Raw genomic sequence first — 18,510 nt, forward strand, 5'->3', positions numbered from 1 at the left:
GGTGCCAGCCACATACACTGAGGCTGGTGGGTTTGAACTCAGTCGGGGCCAACTAAACAACAATGACAATTGCAACAACAACAAAAAATAGCCAGGCATTATGGCGGGCACCTGTAGTCCCAGCTACCTGGGAGGTTAAGGCAAGAGAATCGCTTAAGCCCAAGAGTTTGAGGTTGCTGTGAGCTGTGACATCATGGCACTCTACCCAGGGCAACAGTTTGAGACTCCATCACACACAAAAAAAATAATAATAAAATAAATAAATAAATAAATATAAATAGTTAATAGAAGAGAATTTGTACTAAAAAATGGGTAATTAAGATTGGCAAACCTGGATCATCTATTCAGCCTCAAGTTTTATGGGTGAAATTTGGATTTAGGAAAGCATGTAATTATAGTTGGAAACATGCAATGACCCAGACAACACAGAATGGAAGCTTTGCTTTGGAGAAATGGCTAAGTCCATGAGTAAATTTTAGGGCTGCATCCCATATGTACCACCAATACAATCTGTATAGACATGGGGACCATTTAGGCTGTTATCACTGAAATGAACACAAATGCATCATTTTGGCAAAACAAATGATTAATAATTAATTGTAAACATCTTGTGAACCTAGTTAGCTATAGCAAAAAAGAAAAACCCTAATAATAATATGAGGAATATTAGCAGACATACTTAAGCTCTCTGGTATTCTCCTACAGATGTAAGTGAGAAAGATTCATTTGAATTAAGAAATCAAAGGAAGATAAGCAGGGCAGACCGTGTTAAATACTAAGAATACAAAGCTATGTGATGGAGAAATGTATAAGCTAGTAATAGTAGAAATTTTCCTCCTTGTATATATACACCATACAATTTGTCCATTTAAGGTGTTCAACTCAATGGTTATTATAACATATTCACAGAAATGTATAGCTATAACCTCAGTCTCTAGGATTTCTTTCACATTTATATTAATTAAATTCCAGTAAGATACAGAAACATTATTCCTAAATACCTAACTTTACTCTCTCATCTCAATTTTGGTGCTATTGTTATACGTACATATTTGTAAATGTAAAATACATTGTAATAGTTGTTATACTGATTTCTGTATGTAACTGTGTCTGATAAATAAACAAAAGAGAGCAAGTACATATTTATAGTATTTGTTATATTAATGTTCTTTACAATTTTTGGTTCTTTTAATTTGTTCCTGTGTATTTGAGTTACCATCTAATATTATTTGCTTACCTAAACACATCATCTCTCTCACCTATTACCTTTGGGCTGCTATTGTGAAATGCATCACATGTCTGTGTGTCATATGTTTAGTAATGTAATTACATATGAAATTTCATACAATTGTCTTTTAAATATATTAATAAAAGAAAGGAGAAGGGATAGACACTAAGTCTTTGGGAATTATAAAACATCTCTTAACCCATGCTCTTTTGAGGTTGATTCAAATTACTGTTGGAGGTCAATTCCTTTCAGCCTGAAAATTTTCTGGGGAAAAATTTTGCTAGAAATGAAATCTCTCAGTTTTTATTTATTTAGCAATCTCTCTTTTTCTTTCCCAAAGACATGGTCTATGCGCTATCAAGTAGGCTGGAGTGCAAGTGGAATGATCACAGTTCACTACAATTTCAAACTCCTGAGTTCAAGCAATCCTCCTACCTCAGCCTCCCAAGTAGCCACCACCATGCCTAATTAAAAAAAAAAAAAAAAATTTTTTTTTTTTTTTTTTGAAGAGATAGGTTTCACTACCTAGCCAAGGCTGACTTCAAACTCCTGGCTTAAAGTGATCCTCCCACTATTACCTCACAAAGTAGCAATCTCTTTATTTTATTTTCCTTTAAAAAAAACAAACTTTTTATTGAGGTAAGATATACAATTATAATTTCCCATCTTCACCATTTCACCTTCCTTTCCTAAAGACAGTTTTGCTAGATATAAAATTATTAGTTGGCAATTCTTTTCTTTTAGTACTGTAAATATATCATCCCACTGCCTTCTGGCTACATAGTTTATAATGCTAAATTACCTGTTAATCTCACTGGGGTTTCCTTTTATATGATGAATTGTTTCTCTCTTGATGCTTTTTAGATTTTTCTCTTTGTCTTTCAACATTTTTACTATAACGATTCTGGTTGTGGATTTCTTTGTGGTTGTTTACTTAGATCTCGTTAAGCATTAATAGGTAGATTAACATTATATATCAAATATTTTCAACATATTCAGCCATTTTCTTCAAATATGTTTTCTGATCCTTTCTCTCTTTGCTAGAAATACTCTCCTAGTAGTCTCATTATGTTAAATTTATTTATTCTTCTGTCAATTTAAATTTTTTCTTTACCTTCTAGTGAAGAATTTTCTTCACTATTATTACCTTTCAATTCCAAATATTCAGTTTGGTTCTTGTTTAAAAAAATAATTTGTATCACAATGTTGACATTTTGTATTTGATGAGATATTGTCCTTATATCTTCCTAGTTAAAACTAGAGTCGTGTTGGGGAATTTGGGGGAATACTAGAGTACTGGGGAAAATTTATGAACATTTTGCCCATGAAATAACTTATATTGTTATCATTAAAGATCTATACTTAATTAAACTCCAGAAAACACAAACTCACGAGAAGTACTAAATTTGTAAAATTCTTATTCTTACCATTGAGAGCCAGTGATTGTTTCCTGAATTCATCTAATGTTATACCTCTTCCAATTGTATCTGTCAATTGTTTTGCCTTCATCCCTATAGAAATAAACAGATATCAAAACACTGTGTGGTGATCACTTACATACAAATGTGAATATGTATGTGCATGTGTGGTACTAACTTAAAACATTTCTATTTATAGAAGAAGAGTTACAAGGAAATATCTAGATTGAAGAATAACAAAGTTTTAGAATGGAAAGAGTGTTAGCAATTACATAAGCCACATTATATTCAGGCTTAGCTATGTGTAGTGAATTGACCAAGACCGTATATCCAGGGAAAGGCAAAACTGATACATAACTTAATTCTGCACAATTCTTCAACCAGTGGTTTTTCTATGCAATGCTAACTCCTAGGCAAATTGATATCATCCTGCAGATATTATGATAATAATATAACTGTCAAGTTTACATTAAAACACCCTCATTCTGTAGGTATTACCACGTGTGGTGGAACTTAACATGGTCAAGCTGCAAACCATGATCTCTTTAGTCACAGAAACCTACCATTAGGCAGAAATTCTTTTACTTATCCAGGAATATTTTCCTCACCATTTTATGTTATATAATCTGTAAATCATGTAGGCATCAGTGATGGAAAGTATAATAAGATATGTTTCAGACTGAGAAAAAGCGCCCTATGAGTTCCCTCTAGATGTAGTAAGGAGGAAATGGTTAAATTTGCAGCACTGCCCGGACACTTGTTAGATCCCCTTTCATTTAGATTTTTATGTAATTTGATATTTTTGTTAGAATTAGAAACCATTAACTAGGTTCAAAGATATGAAAACTACATGAAAATTATTTGAAAAGAAAATCATATTGAAAAGGTGATAATAAGGATTGGTGACACAAGATGAACATTGGACTTAACATTTTGTGGGTGAAGTTGGCTCTAGCAGAGCACGTAACTGAGGTTGGAGATTTTTCTTTATCCTGACCCTATAGAGCAGACGTCCTCAAACTTTTTAAACAGGGGGCCAATTCACTGTCCCTCAGACTGTTGGAGGGCTGGACTATAGTTTAAAAAAAAAAAGCAAAAAAAACTATGACCAAATTCCTATGCACACTGCACATACCTTATTTTGAAGTAAAAAACAAAACGGGAACAAATACGATTCACACCGCTTCATGTGGCCCGCGGGCCGCAGTTTGAGGATGCCTGCTATAGAGTATAAGGTTGTGGGGTGTTTTTAATATATACATTTCATGTTAACATGAGGGTAAAAATGATTAGTCTACATTGTGTTTCTAAAGTAAAATTCAGGTTGTAGTCGAGCCCTTCACCCAGGAGGTGTGTTGTATGCCCTTACACTGTGCAGACTAGGCGAGAGCTTACCACTGCCCCTCCCGCTTCCCCCTTCCCCTTTACCAGTTTCCCCTTTCCTCCCTCAGAATCTCCTGTCAATTTTTTGATGAATTCCAGTGTACCCTCTTATGTCATCTATTCAAGGTTTGTCTACTACAGCGTAATTGTGTTTTTCTCTTGTGTGGGTGTGTGGTTGTTTATCTATTGGTTTCACATTAGTATTGAGTACACTAGATACTTCCTTTTCCATTCATGTGATTTTTACTAAGATTGACTCTCTCTGGATAAAGATTTAAATTTAAGACACAAAGCAACAAAAATTCTAAAAGAAAGTTTGTTTAAGTAGGTAAATGCATGAGTAAATTTTAATTTTTGTGTTACAATCCGGGCAGATCAAATATAGCACTGTTGCACTCTGTATTGAGCATTATATGATCACCAATACAAGAGATGCATGAGATTGGTCAGAATAAGTTTCAATAATTACATAAAAAACATAAGAGATATAGCAGCTCAAATCTGGAAATGTACCAGATGTATTTTAGCCTCTTCTTTTTCTGATTGATATACGTAAGAAGGACTCATTCATTTGAAATGAGCAAGCAAATGATACTTACATGATAATTTGAGGGATGATTAGGATAAGTACTAGAAATTAAAAGGTATGTGCTGGGGAAGTGTTAGGCTAGGCATGTGGTGAGTCCATGGGACCCTGGGTACCATGCATAGCATGGCCAAGGGCAGTAGCAATGGGAGCACAACACGTAGGCTCCCAAATATCATGCAGATGGGCTGGGAGTGAGGGGAAGTTCCCGGGTCCCAGGCGTTGTGTGTAGGTGGTTGCAGTGGTGGCAGCAGGTGGACTGAGCCTATCCTCAGAGCCCTGGGAGTAATGCACACGCGCCAGTGGTAGCATATGGGGCAGGATGGTACCCTAGCCTCCAGATGATGTGCTTTGGTGCTAGTGACAGATGTCCTCAGTTTATCATTAGGTACCCTTATGGTGTGTCTACACATGCCCATGGTGACCAACAAGGAGAGGCAATCCCCTGACCCCAGGTGGCAATTTTTAGGCACTGTGAGACCAGCACCAGGCCAGGCAACCAGGCAGGCATATCCTCGTGTCTACTGGTGGTATATGCTGTAGAGGGCAGGGTAGGGTAATCCCAAGGTCCCTGAGCAGTGGAAGCAGTCAGTGGGGAGAGCTTATTTTCAGGGCACATGTAACTGCACAGTGGCCCTATTGCAGGGTGGGGTGGAGTTGCTGTCAGTGGTTGCGGCCCCAGACAATTGGCTCTCATGCCTTGGTGAACATACTTTGGCCTACTGTGGTGACCATGGATGGGGCACAGGTAAGCACACAGCAACCCTGCTGTGGTGGAAGCAGGGCTGTCAGCAGCAGGCCCCAGGCAGGTGGCTTTCAACGTCTGGAGAGTACTTGCTTCAGTCCTCTTTGTCCCAGGGACAACCTCCCCAGGGCACTGCCCCACCTTTTCCCTGGGTTGTTGAACACTGTATGAGCTAGGGTGCCGGGGACCCTATCACAGTGCTGGGCCAACCAGCCTAGCACCACTGCAGCCTTCTTGGTGGAAGTGGGAGGATGCCTGTGGAACTCTAGACATGTGAAGATTCAGTCTTGTGGGGGCTGGGATCTAAAAATGGCACCATGCTATAGACACTTGGGTCTCAGGGTGCATGTTTGTGTGCCTCAGCGTGAGCTCCCTCTCTAGAGCAATGCCATTGCCCAGATGCCAGACAGTTCCCTAGACTAGTCTCAGGGCCTGCAAGTGTCAAGAGGCTGTCCCATGGCTATTATTACAGGATTCTGCAATGGAACATGGACCACTGGGGATCTTTCACTTACACTTTTCCCACACTTAGGAGCCTCCCTGGGTTCCCATCTTGTCCTGGGCAAGCTGGCAGCCTTACTTCCCTTTCCTTGCATGCCTGAAGCATTTCCTGTCACTCTTTTGATGAATTTCAGTGCACCCTCTTATATGATCTATTTGAAGTTTGATTGTCTAATAGCTATTTTGGTTTTTCTTTGTGGAGGAGATGAATGGAAGATGCATCTCATAAGCCATTGTGGAGCTCTTGCCGTTTTCTTGCCACTTTCTTACTCCAATACATCATTTCCAACCATCTCCTTCGTGCTGCTATGGTGAAATATATCACATGTCTATATTTTAAAGTCCCACAATATGATTATATATTTTCTTTTTAAATCAGTGACAGCAAAAAAGGAGATGAAATGTGCATTTATATGGTCTTTCAAAATTACAGTATTTCTTTAACCCATCCTCATTGTATGGGATTCAATTTAGTGTCAGAAGAAGTAATTTTCAGTTTGAGGAATTTTATATTTCTTGGAAAGCAAGCAATGAATTGTGTGTGTGTGTGTGTGTCTCTCTCTCTCTCTTTTTAAACTTAGAGATAGCTTCGTTCCACCTCCATATTGAAAAATAGTTTTGCTGGACATAAGATTTTTTCTTGACAGTTTTTTTTTCCTTTTTTAGCACTTTGAATATACTATCCCACTGCCTTATAGCCTTAATAGTCCCTAATGGTAAGCCAGCTTTTAATATTAGTAGGGTTCCCTTTACATGATATATTGTTTTTCTCATACTACTTTAAATCTTTTCTCTTTCTCTTTCAATATTTTTGTTGTCATGGGTGTGGCTATGAATTTGTGTTTATTCTACTTAGATTTTACTGAGGTTGAATGTGTAGACTCATATTTACCATTAGATACTCTTCAAAATTTTTTAGCTATTATTTCTTCAAATATTTTTCTCTCTTCATTTTTTCTACTGATCCTAATACTCTAGTTTGCTGATCCACTCTTCTGGTATTTCAAATGTACTTGAGCCTCTTTAGTGAGTTTTTCCTTCCAGTTTTTGTATTCATACCTTCCTTTTCTTTTTAAAGAATGGCTTCCTTTAGTTCTTTGAGTCCTTTATTTATAATAAAGGCATTGTTATCATTGTCTGCTAAGATTCTCACAAGCAGTTTTTGTTGCCTGCCTTTTTTCTTTACTGCTTCTTGGAATGATTCATAATTTTATGCTAAGAACTGGACTTTTTAGATATATAATGTACCAACTCTGGATAATTATTTTCTTTTCTTGCAGGAGCATGCTATTGTTGTTTGCTTATCTCTTAGTTTGATGATTTGACAATGTGGAGCCTCTTGTGTTGCTCCTCCAAGAAAACAACCTGGGGCATGCACACAATCACCTTGGGATGACAGTGACATTAGCAGGTCTCTCTCTGAATGTCTCCATTATTTCTGTATTAAGCTGTCTGCCTCTTCCAGTGTCACATCAGAGATCAAAGAGTGGTTTGTTTAACATCATTATTCCTGGACTAAAGGCAAGAATGATCTCTGAACCATATTGCACAACTAAAGGACTCTAGTACAGAGAAGATAGTACTACTATGCCTGACATTTTAACATATAGAGGAAATTGATAACTAATGAAATAACTGTTATTCTCCTTTATTCACTACATCCATTACCTAGCCTTTCTGTGTTTGCAAATTCAAGCAGGAAACAGAAAGTGACTAGAATAGCACTGGACATACTTTCCCCTGAATATATTCTGAGCTCACTACAGCATTCGATTTTTATGGATTGCTTTCTGAATAGATGACCTCTAAAAGTATTAATATCTAAATCATTTTCCATTTGTAGTAAATATATTCCAGAGTACAATCAATTATAGAAAGGTATTCATGTTATAATAACATATGAGTATTGTTATTAAAGATGCATACTTAACTAAGAAGAGAAATAAATGAGAAGTACTAGACTTAAATGTTTTTCTTACCAGGGATAGTCTTTACTTGTGTCTTAGATTCATATATTAATAAAGGTCTTTCAGAAGCTTCTTTCAAGTGATCTATATCAGTCTCTGTAGAAATAAGTAGATTTTACAACATTTTGTAATGTATTTTTTTATATAAAAACCTGTGTGTAATACTAAATTAGCCTTCGTTATTAATAAGAGTTAAGATGAATGTCTTGTCAAATAACTAAAAATTATAATTGTAAGGTCTGTTAATGATCATACAAGCCTTAGCCTATTAAAGCTTAGAAATGGTTAGTGATTTGACTAACCTCACACACCTAGGTATAGAGATAATATATATCTAGGTAATTGTTATACAAACAATGCCCCATAATTCTTTAACCAGTGCTTTCCTCATACAATGCTATCTCTTATGGAAAGTGAAAATATGGAGTTCATGATAATAACATGACTTTCAAGTTGACATTTAATCACATTTATACTGTATGGTTATATATAGCATGCATTTCCCCCCCACATGTCAACTCGAAAAAACAATACCTCCAGAGTCATATAAAATTACTATGGAGCAGACATTTTGGACTCATGCAGGAGTATTTTAATGTTCTTTTAATGTTATTTAAATGTAAATCAAGTAGGCATGAATAACAGAAAATAATAACAAAGTATCTTGTGGACTAAGGATAACATGACATGCCTTCTTTGGTCCTGTTAGCATGCAGTTTATAGCTTGGGAAGAGAATGTAGTTAAATTTGCAGAAGTCCCAGGAGTCCATCTGAGCAGCCTATGAACCTCCTAGAAAGCTGTGATAGTTAGAAACCTGTTGCAACCTAGACACTATACATCACAGAAGGATGTCTTTGTTTTGAGAAGTAGCTAAACTCATGAATATAAGTGTTAAAGGTTACACTATGACCTTGGCATCACAAATATACCACCACTGGGACATAATTACCAAGATGAACAAAGATGTATCAAATTGGGCAGAACATGAGAGGATTTGCAGGATCGAACGGTAGGTCTACTTTTAGTTCCTTGCGTGTTCTCCAAACTTCTTTCCAAAAAGGTCATATTAGCTTGCATTCCCACCAGCAGTGTAGAGTGTTCCCTACTCTCTGCATCCACGCCAACATCTGTAGTTTTGGGATTTTGTGATGTGGGTTAATCTTACTGGAGTTAGATGATATCTCAAAGTGGTTTTGATTTGCATTTCTCTGATGATTAAGGATGAGCATTTTTTTCATGTGTTTGTAGGCCATGCGCCTGTCTTCATCTGAGAAGTTTCTGTTCAAGTCTCTTGCCCACATAGAAATGGGGTTATTTATTCTTTTCTTATTGATTAGTTTGAGTTCTCTGTAGATTCTAGTTATCAGACTTTTGTCGGCAACATAACCTGCAAAATCCTTGTCTGGTTTACTTACTATGCTCTTAGCTGTGCAAAAGCTTTTTAGTTTGATCAGATCCCAGTAATATATTTTTGGTGTTGCTTCAATTGCCTGGGGGGTGGGGGGGGTCCTCCTCCTAAAATATTCTCCCCAAACTGGGTAATATTAAGAGACAAATTTTCACCCATCTGGTTCCTTCTCCAACTGGTATATATAAGAAGGACTGATTCACTTGAAAATGAGCATACAGAGATTCTTAGATAAGCAGGGAGGCAATTCTCATTGATAAGGGGATAGGATTCAGCATTACTAAAGAAAAATACCTGCTGGAGAAATTCAAAATCTAGTAAGATACAATTATCCTCTTTCACACGATCCTCCCAGTTTTATTTCCTTTTTTATCCTATTATGTCTGGAGTTTACTGAGCTATTTTAAAAACATGCAGAATACACCATAAAGTTTATTCACTGGGGGTATCAAATTCAATTGTTTTTAATGTATTCAGAGTTGTTACCATTACCACAATTTTAAAATCTACTTTAGATTTATACTAATTAAAATTCCAGTGAGATATAGAAATGCTACTCCTATATAGCTCTATTTCCTCCTTTCCTTTTGTGCTGTTGTTATACCTTTCACACCTATATTCAAGACATTGGTATAATTATTGTTAGAATTATTTTTCTAACAATAATTTTGAGTTTTAAATGCCTTCTAAGTAAAGTGAAACAAAAAACAAATATTTATTTACAGTGTTTGTTTTATTATCCTTCTTATTTATAATTTTTGGCTCTTATCATTTGTTCTTATAGACACAGATTATAATCTTTTATCATTTTCTTAACCCAATGATCACCTTTTCCCTGAGGCTATGAAATACATTACATGTCTATATATGACAGGCCCAACATTACAAATACATACACATTATTTACATAATTGCTTTTTAAATTAAAAGAAAAAATAAGATACATATTTTATACTCTCTTTTCTAAGTGTTTAATTATTCTTATCCATCCTCCTTTTGTGTGTGTGATTCAGATTACCACCTGAGGTAACTTGCTGTCTTCCTGCCGACCATTCTTCAGTATTTTCATAAAGTTGGTCTTCCAGCAATGAATTCTTTCAGTTTCTCTTTGAGAATCTATTTCATCTTAGTTTATTTATTTATTTTTGAAAGATAGTATTGCTGAATACAAGACCCCTGGCGGACAGTTTTTCTTTCAGAGCTCTGAATATGCCACCCAACTGCCTTCTGGCCTCCAATGCTTCTGATGTCAAGTCAGCTATTAATCATATTAGAGGCTCCCAATAAATAGCAGAATGCCAACTGATATGTCAATCCACTTGTATCAATTTACACTACTACCTGCAGGTCATGAAAATTCCAATTGCCCAAAAAAATTACCATAATTTGGTTCTGTTATTCTCTTTAATTTATACTCACTGAAAATATGTAGCATTTAATACAATATCCTTGTCACTTTAATTTCAATTGTCCTGTTTACTAACATTGAGCACTTTCCGATATTTAGTAGTCCTTTAGGTATCCTCTTTTGTGAAGTAAATGTTTAAAATTCTTATCTATATTTAAATTGAGTTTTGAATTTTTTCTTATTGGTTTGTTAGGAATTGTTTAAATATTCTGAATGAAAGCCTTCTTTTGGTTAATTGTGCTATAAAATAATCTCCTATTTTGTTATTTGCTTCTTATACAGATGGTACCTCATTATGTAGCCCAGGCTAGTCTCAAACTACTGGGCTCAAGTGAACCTCCTACATCCTCCCAACTAATGCTTTCTACTTCATTTGCTAAATATTTTATTCTTCTGTTTGTGGCTCTTTAAAAAATGTCAGCTTTTTTCCAGCTCATTTTCCAAGCTCATTTTTCCTATGTTCTCAATTTAAAAAAAAAAAATTTATTTTTTCTGCTTTTAGTTTTCAGAGGTAATCTTCTTTTTGTATGTTATACATTCTTTATATATCTGTTTATTGAATGTATCTAACACTGGAGAATCTTCTAAATCCTTCATAAACTTTTTTCTTCTATCTTTGACAAAGGTAAAAAGTTAGTGTGCAGTTGTCTAATTCTCATAGGTCTGTGAATTCTATATAGTTCTTCATACATTTTAAGAATTTCTTTTATAATTTTTCTGTTTTTATTATATACTCTTATTTTTATTGTGGTAAAATATACATAACATGAAATTTACCATTTAATCTTTTTTTTTTTTTTTTTTGCAGTTTTTGCCCAGGGCTGGGTTTGAACCTGCTACCTCTGGCATATGGGGCTGACACCCTACTCCTTCAAGCTACAGGCGCCGCCCCATTTAATCATTTTTAACTGTACAATTAATTCAATTGCATTAAGCACAATCACATCGCTGACAACCATTGCCACAATCCATCTCCAGAGTGTTTTCTTCTTTCCAAACGGAAACTCTGTACCTGTATTAAGCAACAACTTCCTATTACCCTCTTTCCCACGACATGGATACTTCTGTTATATTTTTTGTATCTATACATTTGCCTAGTTTAAGTACCTTATGTAAGTGGAACCATACAGTATTTCTGTTTTGTATTTGGCTTATTTCACTTACCAGCCTGAGCACCCTTCAGTCCACTGTAAGACCTTTAAAAAAAGGTTCGAGCCCCACTCTCTGTGAAAGCCTTTGTGTGGTAGTTCAATTGTCTCTCTCTGCAGCTGTGGGTCAAAGTGATGTTTTTGATTTGTTCTTTGTGTTTAAGATTGCCTTGGCTTTTCAGGCTCTCTTTTTGATTCCGTATGAAATTTAGGATCATTTTTTCGAATCTTTGAAAAAATGATATTGGTATTGTGATGGGAATTCTGTTGACTCTATAAATTAAGTTGTGCAATATGGACCTTTTAATGCCATTGATTTCTCTTATTCATGAGCATAGGATATTTTTACATTTGATTGTATCTTCTACAATTTCTTTTATCGGTGTTTTATACAGCTTCTTGTAGAGGTTTTTTGCCTCTTTGGTTAAGTATATTCCTAGGTATTTATTTACTTATTTTTACAGCTATTGTAAATAGTATTGAGTTCTTGATCTGATTCTCAGCTTGGCTGTATAGAAATACAGTCTATTGAGCTACCACACAAAGGCTTTCACAGAGAATGGGGCTCAAATCTTTTCTTTTAAGATCATACAGTGGACTGAGGGGTGCTCAGGCTGCTAAGTGAAATAAGCCAAATACAAAAGATAAATACTGTATGGTTCCATTTATATAAAATACCTCCACTAGGTAAATGTATAGAGCCCGAGAGTACAAAAATTCTACTGATTTATGTATGTTGATTTTTTAATCTGAGTCATTACTTAATTCATTTATCAATTCTAGGAGTCCTTTGGTAGAGTCTTCAGGGTTTTTTAGATATAAAATCATATTGTCAGCAAACAGGGATAGTTTGACTTTCTCTTTTCTGTCTCTCATTTCTTTCTCTTGCGTATAATATTGAATAGAAATGGTGAAAATGGGCATTTTTATCTTGTTCTAGTTCTTAGGGGATTTCTTTCAACTTTTTCCTAGTCAGTATGATGTTGGCTGTGGGTTTGTCAGATATGGCTTTTATTATTTTGGGGTGTATTCTTTCTATGTCTAGTTTGTTGAGGGTTGTTATCAGGAAGGAATGTTGAATTTTATTGAATGCTTTTTCTGCATCATATGGTCTTTTTTATTTTTGTTTATGTGGTGATTCACATCTGTCGATTCACATATATTGAACCATCCTTGCATTTCTGGGATGAAACCCACATAATCATGGTGGTCTGTAATCAATACACTGTTTTTTCTTACTGCTGGAGTTCTTTCACTGATTCCTTTTCATCTGGAAAGGCTTTTGCTTGCTTTTTCAATTTTCTTTTCTTTGCATGAAACTATTTTTTTCACATCTTAAGGATAACTGTAACATATGTTGGGCAGGGAGCATTGGTTTGCTTGTGTTTACTCTCAGGGGGCTTGGTTCTAAATGAATACTTCGGTTATAGACAGCTTTACTGGTGGTTGTCTCAAATGCTAGTAGTATATAGCAGTGAGTTACTGTACATGTGGGCAGATTCATGTGCATGTGGAGGTCTCTTAAATCTTTGCCCAGTGCTGTGCATTTTTAATAGTATGAATTAAATAGGGACATCCAGTTTAATATCCAGGTCTGTAGGTGGTACTTTCAGTCAGGGTCAGCCAAGCCCTGCATAACTGAATCAGTAAATTATGTAATGGGCTGTACAAGTTGATCTCTCTACCAGTAGGTAATGCTTGCAGAAGAGCCAGCTGCAGTGGAGTTTGTGAGACCTATGTCTAGCCCTTATTAATTGGGAGAAGCACAAAGATCTCCCAGGCAATGGCAGTACCCTGGAATTCCCAAGGGAACCCTTTATGTTCCCCACCACTGCCAAAAAGGATTGGGGTGTGAGGCTGTGTGGGGCTCGGTTATGCAAGCCCATATACAGGCTCTCCAAAGGCAGGTACAAATGCTATCTAGAGGCCAATGGAGAAAGCCTCCAAAAAGTGGCAGAGGGACCCTCACCACACCAAAGAACATGTTCATGGAGGAAGAACAGTACAGATTTTCATAGGCCAGTCAGCAAGAGTGGGTTTCACGCTATTCCCACTTTCCTTGCCTTGCAGAAATCCCACTGGCTTGTGGCATCTGGCCAAACCAACCAGGCCAATCAAAAGTGTACCGTGCTAAGGTATCAGTGACACTGCAGGTTTCCAGCCTTCCCACCCAAGACTAAACTGTGGCTTTCCTAGCTGTTCCTGAGGGATGGAGGGGTGCTCCACATGTGCTGCAGCACAAACCCACACCATGCTCTCGTCTCAGTTCTACCCATGTAGGTAGGCTCCCTCTTCTGCTTGAGATCTGTTCACAAATATCCCCTCCATGCCCCTGAACAACACAATTAAGTCCTGGAAGTACAAGATTCAGTCCATGGACCTTCCTCAGTTGCCCTGAGTTCAAGTTCTGAACATGACAGGGAGAGGCAGGCTGGTCCTGGGCTGTTCTGTGGAACACTCAGGCTAACTCTCCAACCATTGTGTAGGCAATGTATTCACTGCTCTTTGTAAGTAGCCAGGTAGTGAGTAGCTCCAGGGAAGGCTAGCAAGCAAGGAGCTTGTGATCTAAACATGCCCCCTATCCCACAGTGGCTTACAGCTCTGGTTGGCAAAACTTGATCTTGGGGTACATGAGATCACCCAGGTTCTTGGTTCCTTCTCTGGCCCAGCAGTGGGGCAGAAGTGTCTTCAGTGCAGTGCTTAGGGCACTGGGAAGAGCACTGCCCATTTGGAAGCCTGTGGAGCTCCACATCAGTTCAAGCAGTGCCTCCGTGTGATCTCCCATAATCTCCCAACACCACTCTGTCAGCCTATGGAGGTGAAGGAGTTCCCCTGTGGCAAAACTGAAAAGGTCCAAGGCAAGAGTGCAGAGACCCAAAGGTCTTATCCCTTCCCTGGGTCTGGGTTCTGAGGCCACTCAAGGATCTCAGTGGCCCCACACAGGCAGTACAGCTTCTATCTTCACCTTCGATGTCTCCCTGTCATCTGTTATGTTCAAGCATTTTCTTTCTCCAGTGATCTATTCAAAATGTGGGTATTTGATGAATAATCCTGGTTGTTCTCTGAAGAAGAGCTACACTCCAGCTGCCTCTAGTCAGCCATTTTGCTCTCTCTTGCTTTTTATCCTTTTAGTATTGATGATGTCCCCATCACATATAATGATGTCCCCACTTTCTATTTTGATTTTTAGCAATTTAAAGTATTCCATTTTTTGTCATTCTTGTTAATCTAAAATTAGTCTTTTGTGGACAATATATTGTTGGATCATTTTATAAAAATCCATTCTACAAATTTCTGCCTTTTGTTTGGAGAGTTTAATCCATTTATATTTAAAGTAATTACTGATAAGAAAGAACTTATTTCTGTCATTTTATAATTGTTTTTCATATATCTTATATTTTCCTTTCCACTAATACTGCCTTCTTTTGTTTTAGTTGATTTTTTTTTTGTAGGAACATGTTTTTCATTCCTTTCTCTTTTCTTTACATATACCATAGATACTTCTTTGTGATTACCAAGTAAGTGTATTACATATAAAATCTTAAAGTTATAACAATCTACTATGAATTGATACAAACTTTAATTACATCCAAAAACTTTAACTCATTCAGTTTATCTGCTATCTCCTTATGTTACTGACATCAAAAATCATACCTTTATAAATTGTATGCACAATAATTATAGATTTATAATTATTTCTTTTATATTTTCTTATAATTATTTTTACATATTTTTCTTTTGATTATCATGCATACAAAAATTAGAGTTATAAACTAAAATAATAATAATGATTTTATATTTGTCCACATACTTACCTTTACCAGAAATCTTTATTTCTTTATATGGTGAAGTTGCTATCAGATATCCTTTTTATTTTAACTTGAAAACTCCCTTTAGCATATCTAATCGGATAGTTCTACTTGAAATGACTTGATGCCAGGAGCTCTCCCATTCTTTGCAGATTGCTTTTTGCTGGGGCACTCCAACACTTTAAAAAAAGCTTTGTTACTACTTTGACGGTAGTTGATTCTTAATTGGGCATTCTCTTTGTTGCTATAAACCTTTGAGCATTTACCAGAACTCTGACAAAGTTGGTTCTGATGGATTATGCTTACTTTTGTCAATGTTTCTGTCAAGGAATGAGACCTTGGATTTTTCTAATCTGCCATTTTGTTGATGGACTGTGTTCTACTGTGTCCAACACAAATCTGTACTTACCAACCACTTTGTTTAAATCTAATTTAACAATTAGGTCACTAATTGATAGATTCAAATCTGTAAGATTTTCTGTTGTATCTTGAAGTTCTGAAGCTTCTTCTTTTAAAACTGGAATAATAAAAGATTTCCAAATTAGTTGATTTAAAACTAACATTTTGTTTCAGGTAAAACTGTGGTACATAAAATTAATTAGAGACATTTTACCTTACAAACTAATTTTAACCTTATATGCTACATACTAATTACTCAACCTGAATACAAACAATTTAAAATCTGACAAAATAGGGCGATGCCCATAGCTCAGTGGGTAGGGTGCCGGCCACATATACTGAGGCTGGAGGGTTCAAAACCAGCCCGGGCAAGCTAAAATAACAATGATAACTGCAAAAAACAAACAAACAAACAAAGTTGTGGTGGGCGCCTGTGGTCCCATCTACTTGAGAAGCTGAGGCAAGAAAATCGCTTAAGCCCAAGAGTTTGAGGTTGCTCTGAGCTGTGACACTATGGCACTCCACCCAGGGTGACAGCTTGAGACTCTGTCTCAAAAAAAAAAAAAATCTGACAAAATAGGTCTCTTATGCCATCTATTATAATAAGCACTTATATGTGTTATCTTCATTTAACAGGTGAGAGAAGTCAAGCTTAAGAAGTTTGTGTGTTGTAGAAGGCATCTAGATAAAAAAAAAAAGAAGACATTGAATTGCCTTTGTTCGCAGGTGACATGATCTTGAAACAATCCCATTTACAATAGCATTATAAGAATAAAATATTAAGAAATAAATTTAACCAAGAATGTAAATGATCTATATACTAAAAATTATACAATATTTATGATAGAAATTGAGTAAGAAACAAAGAGCAAGATTCCCTATGTTCATAAAATAAAAAATTAATATTGTTAAAATATTCATAGTACCCAAGTGATGACTTTTACACAAATAAAAAAAATCCTAAAATTTGCACAGAATCATAAAAGACTTCAAATAGCTCAATATTACTAATTATCAGGGTAATTCATATCAAAATTGCAATGAGGCATCACCTCACACTTCTTAGGATGGCTCTTATCAAAGTCAGAGGATAACAAGTGTTCATGAGGATAAGAAGAAAAGTGCGGTCTTGTTACACTATCAGTGGTGATTTCGACTGGTATAACCATTATGGAAATAGTATGTAAGTTTCTCAAAAAACTAAAACATGAACAACATATAATCTAACAATCATAGTTCTGAGTATATATTGAAGGGAAATAAAATTACCCAATTGAAAAGATATCTGCATTACCAATGTTCACTGCAGTACTATTTTGCAATACTAAGGATATGAAAAATCCTAAATGCCTATCAACAGGTGAATGGATAAAGAAAATGTAGAATACACACATACACAAACACACACGTATGCACAATGGAATATCATGCAGTGTAAAATGAAGGAAATTGGCCATTTGTGTAAATACAAATAAACTCAGAGGACGTTAGGCTAAATGAATAAACTGGACACAAGAAAATAAATACTACATTATCACATCTATGTGCAGAATCCAAAAAAGTCAACCTCATAGCAACAGAGAATAGAATGATGAATACCAGGATCTGGGAAGTGGGGTGAAAGGGGAAATATTCATCAAAGGTACAAAGGGGAGAGTAAAGAAAAGAAGAGGATGGGAACCTAGTTAACAATAATGTGCTCTGAACTTTAAGTTTACTAACAGAGTAGCTCTCAAGCATTCTTAGCACACACACAAAAATGGTAACTAGGTGCAATGAAGGATATTTTTAATTAGCTTAATTATGGAAATTATTCTACAATGTATACATACAACAAATCATCACCTTGTACGTTCCAAAGATATACAATTTTATTTGTCAATCATACCTCAGTAAAGCTGGAAAATAAAAACACTTAAGAGGAAGAAATTATGCCCATTTCTACAATCTCTTTCAGAAAAATTGAAGCACTGAATATATTGAATACCAAAACTAGACAAAGTAATTTTTTTCCAAATGTCCCACGTTTATTTACAAATGAAATGTGTTTAATACAGTTATGATGGATGTAGTGCATAACACCTGATAGCAACAAGACCTTTTGAGGAACCGAATGTTGACTACAGTATATCATGCAAGTATCTCTATATACACAAAATAATTTTTCCTTTTTTAAAAAAAGTACAAAACATGCTCAGGGATCAATACAAGATATAAAATGCAAAAGAAAACACAAAACCAAAACCAAAAATAGAACTCTCCCAGAGAACTATAAATGGAAGGGACAGAAGAGTACCTCTGTTGCATTTAGTAAAGCAGGCCTATTAACATGAAATATACTTATTGAAATGACTGAACTAAACCCAGGGGGCTCAGGGCTTTATCTAATGGACGACTGCAATATACAGACTACTGCATTGATAAGTCAGTGGCTGAAGTTGTGCATCCCAACTCTAAGTACCAGGACATTTGGCAATAGCACCCAAAATAGGAAACACCAACTCTTTTG

At 36.0% G+C, this 18,510-nt stretch overlaps 1 protein-coding gene across 1 annotated transcript in view; it reads right to left on the reverse strand.

Moving 5' to 3' along the window:
- LOC128572618 (coiled-coil domain-containing protein 7-like) overlaps nucleotides 1-18,510 on the reverse strand; it is a 117,681-nt gene that overhangs the window by 39,526 nt on the left and 59,645 nt on the right. Inside the window, exons 7-9 of the mRNA XM_053572588.1 lie at nucleotides 16,012-16,119; nucleotides 7,841-7,924; nucleotides 2,656-2,739 (exon numbers count right to left, since the gene is read on the reverse strand). Coding sequence (XP_053428563.1) covers nucleotides 2,656-2,739; nucleotides 7,841-7,924; nucleotides 16,012-16,119 — 276 coding nt within the window. The remainder of the gene's footprint in view (nucleotides 1-2,655; nucleotides 2,740-7,840; nucleotides 7,925-16,011; nucleotides 16,120-18,510) is intronic.

Source organism: Nycticebus coucang, chromosome 20 (genome assembly GCF_027406575.1).
Source record: "Nycticebus coucang isolate mNycCou1 chromosome 20, mNycCou1.pri, whole genome shotgun sequence".
Taxonomy (NCBI): domain Eukaryota; kingdom Metazoa; phylum Chordata; class Mammalia; order Primates; family Lorisidae; genus Nycticebus; species Nycticebus coucang.